This window comes from Melanotaenia boesemani, chromosome 7, assembly GCF_017639745.1.
Source record: "Melanotaenia boesemani isolate fMelBoe1 chromosome 7, fMelBoe1.pri, whole genome shotgun sequence".
Classification (NCBI taxonomy): domain Eukaryota; kingdom Metazoa; phylum Chordata; class Actinopteri; order Atheriniformes; family Melanotaeniidae; genus Melanotaenia; species Melanotaenia boesemani.
Genome location: NC_055688.1, coordinates 6,904,113 through 6,912,862, shown reverse-complemented (window position 1 = coordinate 6,912,862; position 8,750 = coordinate 6,904,113). Strand labels below are relative to the sequence as shown.

General features: G+C 39.6%; 1 protein-coding gene across 1 annotated transcript; it reads left to right on the top strand.

Annotated features, from left to right (window-relative positions):
* Window positions 1-212: 212 nt before the first annotated feature.
* LOC121642553 lies at window positions 213-7,706 on the top strand. The gene is made up of 9 exons (XM_041989306.1): window positions 213-492; window positions 857-945; window positions 3,356-4,029; window positions 4,152-4,197; window positions 5,064-5,155; window positions 6,206-6,260; window positions 6,458-6,561; window positions 6,696-6,868; window positions 7,430-7,706. The coding sequence occupies exons 2-7, from the start codon at window positions 907-909 to the stop codon at window positions 6,461-6,463; spliced, it is 912 nt and encodes a 303-aa protein (XP_041845240.1). The 5' UTR covers window positions 213-492; window positions 857-906; the 3' UTR covers window positions 6,464-6,561; window positions 6,696-6,868; window positions 7,430-7,706.
* The last annotated feature ends 1,044 nt before the right edge of the window (window positions 7,707-8,750 follow it).

The following is an 8,750-nucleotide window of genomic DNA, read 5'->3' as shown; positions in this document are numbered from 1 at the left end:
GTAGGGCTCCGGTACAACAATCTGGGTCTCCACTATCGCGTCAAATTTTTGTCAAAACCAGGGAGAGCAAAATAAACATGCTCGCGCGCAGATTACACTACCATCGCGCAGAAATTCATTTACCGAGAGGACAAAAGATCCTCTCGCGTGACAGACGACCAACTCCCGCGCGCGTGTGGAAGGCGTCGCGCGCGCATTTTACGTTCCGAGCGCGCGAAGCTGGATCAGACGCGCGCGCGTTTCTGTCATGCCGCCCCCGCTTGAGGATGGCTGCGCTCTCGCCAGCGTCTCTGCCCTCGCGGTGACGTTTTCCTCGCGCGGATCAAAATGTGTTTTGACACATGGGGCGGGACAAATCCCCATTCTATAAGCCTTCTCCTGATTGGTCCGCGTACACAGGAAGTTGTGTCAGGAAGACCTTGACTGACAAGACGGCTGGAGCCGGGACAGTTGCGGTGGTTTTGGCATTTTGGCAACGATACTTTGCTTGAGGTAAGTGGAATTCACAGCAGTTCTTCCCGAAAAGTACGGATACTCCTCAGTAAACTATGCCGTTTTCGAATTAACAATTCTACAAGGACAAAAATCAATTCGATAACTTAGAATTGCTTAGGAATATGTAGTTAGCACGAGTAAAATATGTCAATAGCTATATGCTAGCGATAGCTACTGCGGGGGTCAAAATGGCCGAAGCTAACTGATGTTCATTTCAAATCGTCATTTCACTTAACTGTAATACATTTCAGGATAACGTCCAGTGATGATACAATTAAAGTGTGCTTCACTTGTTGAATTTAAACATGGTGGTGTTTTTCACGGCTTAATTTGATTTGTTATCTCCGTGTGTGTGCGCAAGGTTTATTTTGTTCCTGGAGTGGTGACATCCCCCCTCTTTGACAAGAATTAATGGATGGAAATACGGCAGCAGCGCCTGCAGATTTGCATGTAAGTGACATCAAACTGCTTGGCTTTGCTGGACTTATTTAGATGAATAGACATAAAATACGTGTAGAATTATATGATCTATAGTGGGATGAAGAGTGGCAGTATGTGTGCTCTGTATGTGTGCCCGTGGGCAGTTGCGTACACATGGACATGACATGAATGAATCATCAGGGGTCCGTTTAACAAAGCAGGTTCAACAAACTGAGTGTAACCCTGAAACCTGTGTTAATCTACTCAGGGAGAGTTTTCAGGTCCAGAACAGAGGATTTGAGTTGGTTTAATCAATTCGGATTACTTTGATGTGGAGTTAAGCTCGTGCACCACGACCATAAAAAGCCAACCCCGGTTCGATGAGTCACCATAGCAACAAACTCCATGGTAATGTGAAGATAGTGATGGTAGATGGTAATGTCCAGTACTAGATCATAAGACTTTTTTTTATTTTTAACACAACAAATTAAACACCATGCTGTTTTAAGCAGCGTAAATCTCTTCCATACCAGTTTTATGGAATTATAATCTCTGACATCACATGTGTGAGGACTTTCCTGATCAATTCAAAACACTGGTGTCTTTAAATTGTGCTGTTACCAATGTTATGAAGAAATATTCCATTTACAAATAAAATTTTAAAACAAATTACATCGAAAGTATAAATCTGGCTATGTATCATAATTTCCTGGGCACTAGGACAAGTCAGATAACCGGCTATGAATAACTGCACAACAATGCCGTTTGATGACATTTTGATGAAGAAATTATATCATAAATGTTGAAGTCTTTTCCATATTTTCATCATCATGTATTAATGTAGCTTCTAAATCTCTGGAATAATATGAACAACTTATGTCTGACAGAGCCAGGTGGGAGGAGTCAGGTAGAAACTCAATTTACCACAAATTAGGTGTGTATGTAGATTATGGACTGTCACATTAAAAACCACTGCTCAAAAAGGTGATTTTCCCAAAATGCAAGAGCATCCACGCACAGTCTAATAAAAAAACATTGCCAGACAAATATTTAACTGTCTTTACAGTAATGCTGCTCCTTCAACTACTAGATAATTAATGAAAGAACACGGAATTCTAACGTCAGAACGAGGTGACGCCAAAACTCACCTGCTGACTGAATGAGGAAATCAAACAGGGCATGTACCTGAAACAGGACGAAAACGGAGAGAAACGCAGGGTTTCTGAGGATAAACCTGGTCCTGACCAGGTTAGGCTCGTGTATTTTACTATGGTAACTGACCGAGAGCTTAAAGGAGTACTTCACTCTCAGAATGATGTGCCTTCATTTTCTACTCACCCTCATGCTGATTCACACTCTGGAACACTTTCTTGATATTTATCATGCAGCCGGAGATGTGGGGAGGTTTTCCTCTTCATAGATTCCGTTACAGTGATATTGAACGGCGCCCGTTCCAAAAGTCCATAAAAACGTGTCAATATTCCTCCATACAGCTCGTCCAATGTAATCCAAGTGTCCTCAGTGGGTAGCGTCCATCATTTACTGGAAACAACATTTACTACATTTTTACGGCTTTAACAGTAGTGCATGGCATTTCCTGGATGAGTTCTACGACACTATGGAAGCTGCGGCAGACCAAACCATGCGGGGAGCGCTTACATCCCCTGTTCTGTCACTAATACAAGCGTAGAAGGATAAATTTCCTGTTTACATTGTGCTAAGCAACTGAGCCGCTGACAAACAGGAGAGGGGTTGAAGGAACAAATAAAGGCAGAAAGAAAAATGTGCGCTTGTATTAGCGCCAGAATAGGGGCTTTAAGCGCTCCCCGGATTGTGGACGTTTATGGACCTTTTTGCCCGGGCACTTTTCTACATCAATGTAATGGAATTGATGCAGAACAAAAACCTCCCCACATCTCTGACAGCATAATAAATATCAAGAAAGTGTACAGAGTTAATCAGCATGAGGGTGAGTAGAAATGAAGGGTGAAGTGTTCCTTTATCTTACCTCTCTTTGTGAGACAGGCTAGAGTTCCTCCTCTTTCTCTGGTTGGAGGAACCTACCTTTTTATGAAAAGGAAAACTCATTTTCCCTCATTTCAAGGTTGACAGACTCAGAGGTTTCACTGAACCTGATTTGTGAAATGGACCTCTGGATGCGTGTTCATATTTATGTTAGATATTCCTAATGTTAAGATACCAAGCACTTTGTTTTGTTTCCTGTATGAAATATGCTATAGAAATACAATTTATTTTTATTTATGATATATAGATTGTTCATAAAATGAAATCCATAGGCATCTACCTCTTACCTCTACCTCAAAACAGGAGTTTTTTTTTTCATTAGAACAGATTACAGTTACAATGTTGGATGTCTTTCAATTATTACTTTTTTTTTAAATAGTTGACCGTGATAAGTTAATGTCTTTCTTGTCAACAGGGCATTCTCAGATATGAGATTTTCTCCAGGCTGATTACCAAATTGGAGTCAGCACTCTCAAGAACACCTCTGGACTTTGACTTTCTGGAATTTACATGTCGACAAGAACTGTACCTCTTTGAGGCTCTGTCAAGACATGTTTTTGTCCCCGATCAAATTGTAAGGGCTTTACAAGACTTTTTTAGGCTGGTGATGACACAGAGTTATGACGCAGACATTGCCAGTAATGCTACTGAAACTGTTGCTGGAGAGACAGGGCGTCCCAGGTATGATATTGATCGAGAAAAACTGACTGAACTTTTGGAAACAAATCTGCCTGTGGCCTGCATTGCAAAATTACTTGGGGTTTCAAGCAGTACAATAAACAGACGGATGAGGGAATTTGGTGTCTCAGCCAGACAGAGCTACTGCACCATTACAGATGAGGAGCTTGATAATGCAGTCATGCAGATCAAAGATGAAATGCCCAATTCAGGATATCGGATGGTCAAAGGGAGGCTGAGGTCTCTGGGGATCCATCTCCAGTGGAGGAGAGTGACTGCATCAATGCATAGAGTTGACTCACTTGGAATTCTTTCTAGACTAACAGGATTGGGCTGCATTGTGCGTAGAACTTACTCTGTCAGGGCACCTCTTTCACTCTGGCATGTGGATACAAATCACAAATTGATCAGGCAAGTTTTGTTTATGGTTGTGAATTATCTGAACCATATGAAGTTGGTTGCAGTGAATGCTGAAGTTTATTCTTAAAGCTCCTGTTTTAAAGTATTAATGATAGGCTTCACTTGTTTTGTAGGTACAACATTGTTCTCTTTGGTGCAGTGGACGGCTACTCCAGGAAGGTAAGCGATGACTGTGTGTGTTCTAGGGCTGTCAGGTAACTTGGCCAAAAACACAAGTGAACAGGCCAGTGCTGATCTCTTTTTGTTAGAGGTATTTCCAGCGGAGGATGTTCAGAGCACACCCGAGTGCACATTTTCAAGATGTGTCCTCAGGTTGCTAGTAGTGGGATGATAAACTAACTTTAGCTTACATAGCTTGCATATAACTTCATCTCACTGCCATCGACTGAGTTGGCAAAAAATCCCAAAAGCTTCCAAACGGGGCTTCTGAGGTTTTTCGATGTCCAGATCAATTTTTCGTTGCTCTGTACAATCCGCCTCTATCTGTATGTGCCACTTTTTGACAAGTCTGCAGCTCACTTGACATGTCTGTGACTCGCCAGCATGCAGTGCACACACTTGCAAAGTAGCCGCTTTTAATTTTGATCTTTTTCTTCGTCTTTTTTCCATACTCATATTTTTCACGCTGTTTATTTAATATTCGAACATTAATTTTCACATCAGAGTCTCGGGTTTTTATTAATTAATTAATACATACATACATGCATATATATCTGGCAAATATATACATCAAATATGTCCAAACAATACCTTATGATCTTTGGCCTCAGTGCCATCCCCTACAGACAACTCTTAACCACTTAGAACACCTCTAGAGGTCCTGTACATATTTGGAGGAAGAGGAGTGATTCTTGGTCATTTTTAAATAGCTTCTATTTTAAATTTGAGAGTAGGAGTAAATTACAAAAATTCTCAGCAATGAAGAGTGGAAAAGTACTCTTAAGAAGTTGCATAAATACAGTCATGGATTATTATCGGTTGCTTATTAAAAGGTTACATGTACTCATGAAAACTCTTATATACAGGTGATGTGCCTCAACGCTGCAACAAATAACCGTGCACAAACAGCATTTGCTGCCTTCAAAAAAGCAACAGAAAAACACGGCATACCATCTAGGTAAGTTGGAAGACACAGTCGACACATGTTGAAGTAGAATCTCAACCACTGAGTTTATCCTGTCATTTTAAAGCACCGCCATGGTTTCTTGTAGCGCATTATGTGATTACTTGTCAGGTGTCACTTCTTGCACACCTAAGCATCCCAATCCAGTCAGGAGACCAGCATGTTTGAGTGAAGTTCCTGTAATGAGTTGTCAGTTTATAATTTATATCTTTCGATAAAAAACTATATAAAGAATGAAATAAACATAACAGATTTCTCTCTGGGGAAGCTAGTTTTTGGAGATACAGCGGGGCAAATAAGTATTGTGCGAATTAAAAGTTTATAAGTTCACCCATTTAAAAAGATAAGAGATTTGTAATTTTCATCATTAGGTACACCTCAAGTGTGAGAGACATAATATTTAAAAACCACAACTATCTGGGTGAGTAATTGATCGTATAGCATACTAAAAAATAGGTTCAGGTTGAAAAATACAGAACTTCCCCTTTAAATTGTTTGACATAAAGAAAATTGACCAAAACAGCCTTAACTTTATATTTTGTTGTACAAACTCCTGGGAAAATCACTCGAGTCAGAAGATGACTGTCGCTGTAAATGAAACTCATGAGTAATAAGTCAAAGTTGTGGATGTCAAGGTAAACTGAGTTCAAGAAATGGAGAGGAATTTAAAGCTCTTCTCACCATAATACTGAGGCAGGCAGAGGACAAAGAGGGATGGAGGAGGAGAACCAGAGAAAGCCAAAACGGGTGACAATTTAGATGCCATCAAACATATTGGCAGGGAAGAGTGATTTTGGATAGCTTTAAAAGTATGTAGGATGATTTTAAAAAGTATGTATATGGATCTTAATTGCAAATATCATTCACTGTAAAAGTCTGTTAATTCAGTTGGGTCGAAGCATTTGCAGAATACTACAGTGTTCATTTTTAAAATCTTCATGTTAAGGTGTAAAACAGACACACTTCTTGTAAAACAATGGGCCTCATTTTTATGCGGTATAATTTACTAATCATGCTATTTTATAATCTTTGAATGTATTGCAGGGTCAGAGGTGACCAAGGGGTTGAGAACGTTGAAATAGCCCAATACATGTTTACAGTACATGGAACCGATCGAGGAAGCTTCATGTCTGGAAAAAGTGTCCACAATCAAAGGTCTCAAGCTTCTTCATACCTTTTAGCTATGTATACAGGAAGATGTTGACTGTATATAGACACTAACTGATATTTTTAATATGACAAGTCTTTGAAGTTAAACCTAAAACTTTTCACAAATTTTTTTTTCTGAGTGAACAGGATTGAACGACTCTGGCGGGATGTCAGAACATGTGTTACATCACAATATTACAGCACACTGCACAACCTAGAGACCGATCACCTTCTTGATATATGCTCCAGGGGTTAGTCTCTTGATTAAGAATAAGAAATAGTAATGATAAATAATGTGTGAAAATACAATTCAATATATTAGTTTAGTGTTTGTTCTTTTAAAGACTCACCCCCCAATTTAAAGATCATTTCCTCTCTTTTACAGTGGACCTTTTTGCAGTTCACATGACCTTCCTTCCTAAATTGAAGGCAGATCTGGAGGCCTTTGTGGAAGGCTGGAACAACCATCCACTCAGGACAGAGGGAAATCGTACTCCGGAGCAGCTCTGGCATACTGGAATGATGCTTTACCCAATGGATCAGCCAGAGAATCTTGAGGTGTGTCTGTTATTTTGTAAACCACCCTCATATACTACAGTAATAAACTGACAACCCAACATGATTTTTCATTATTACAATCAGATGATAAGACGCTAATTACTGAGGCACTGATGCGTCATTGTGTAATGTTCATTTTCTGCATCACTGTTTGGGCTTTTCTGATAATCAAAGCAAATAATTGTTGTATATTAAGTACAAATACTTCTCTTCTGTTGCAGCTCAAAAATATTCAAAATTGTCCTATACAGCTGTAATATAAATTAGTATTACTACTGATACTAATAATTAGTAATTCAAGTTCATTAATGGCAAATATAATAAGATGTCATCATCATGTGAGTGACATTAAATGAGTTAAATGAGCTACTGAAATAAATGGGTGTTTCAATCTTACTGTAGCTCCTCCAGGATGTTATGTAACAGAGCCATCAGGATTTCTTTTAACAACCTTTTTGTGAAATGTGCAGCATTTTTAGATCACATAACTACACACAGGATTTTATGTGTTATTTATTTGTGCATTAAGTTTTAAATTCCTTCCTTTCTTATTTCAATTAGGATATCCACGAGCCTGACATTGACTGGGACGTTGCTGCTGAGTATGGAGAACATGTGGATGGTGCGGTAGTAGTTCCTGAATTTCCATGTCCACTCAATGAACAGCAACTGGCAGCGCTGCAGTTGCTGCTTGAAAATGAAGCTGGGAGTGACACTACAGAACTTTTTCTGCTCTGTCGGGAATATGTGGCCACAGCTTTGTCAGGGGCTGTGTAACCTACTAATGAACATTGTATATTTGGCCTCAACAATAAATGAACATTGTTATGACCATGGCTCCGCCACATTAGAGTTCATTTCATTTTTAAACTGGATTGAGTGTTCCCTCATCCCTTAGAGAAAGAGTTTATTTTTCTTTTTGGAAGCTTTTTTAGTGTGGGGGGTTCAAAGTGTCATATCAGTTTTTTTATGAAAACAACACAAATATACAGTAGGCAAACAAGAAAGTTTGTTTAAGCACAATGCATATACAGGGTAATTTAAAGTGCTGTACAGGCTTTTAGTCAGAGTTTTGATGCACTTTTAATTTGCATCCAATGGGAAAGTTTTTAATGGTAATGTCTTGATCTTGATTATGGAAAAAAACATTGACTACTGTCAGGGTTCGAATTACACAGCTGCTTTCGGGGGAGCCCTATTTTCACATGTGAACAATGACTTCGCAAGTCACGTGCACGCGCATACATATTAGTGCATGTAGCGCAGTCAAAACTATGGTTACTGCAGGTCCAAAACCTGCTACTACAGCTAAAAAAAAGAGATCTCCAGTGCGCTATTAGTTGAGATAATAGATATGGGATCAGAAATACACAGGTTAACAGTTTTACTGCTTTATCCCCAAATTGTGGTACTGCAGGTTTACAAAATTACAGAATTGAAATTATAGCAATAAATATAACTGCCTAAAATTGTCAAATAAAGAACGTAAGGAAAGCGAAGTTATATTTATACCTGTGTCATCGCTTGCATGTTGCTTAAGTTTTAGTTAGCAACTAACCAATGTAAACTAAAACAAAGTGCTTATAAACTCAAATGGACAAATCAGTGCTCAGCTTTTAGTATTTACTCACATTCGTGAAAATGGGAAGATACTGGATAAGGCAGGAAAAGGCTGTTTAAACCAGACCTAACTGAGAAAGGACAAATAAAACCATCGGTGAGGCGCAGGCCACTCCCCGGATGAGTTGGCCGATGTGGCCGGTGAGAGGGAACAACAGGCCACCGCTTGACTTGTGGAGGCATCTGAAACGCAGCTTCCACTACCCGATGATGCTGCATATGCCTCTGCACAGGCGGTGTTTCTTCGTTGAAGGCCTCCCCG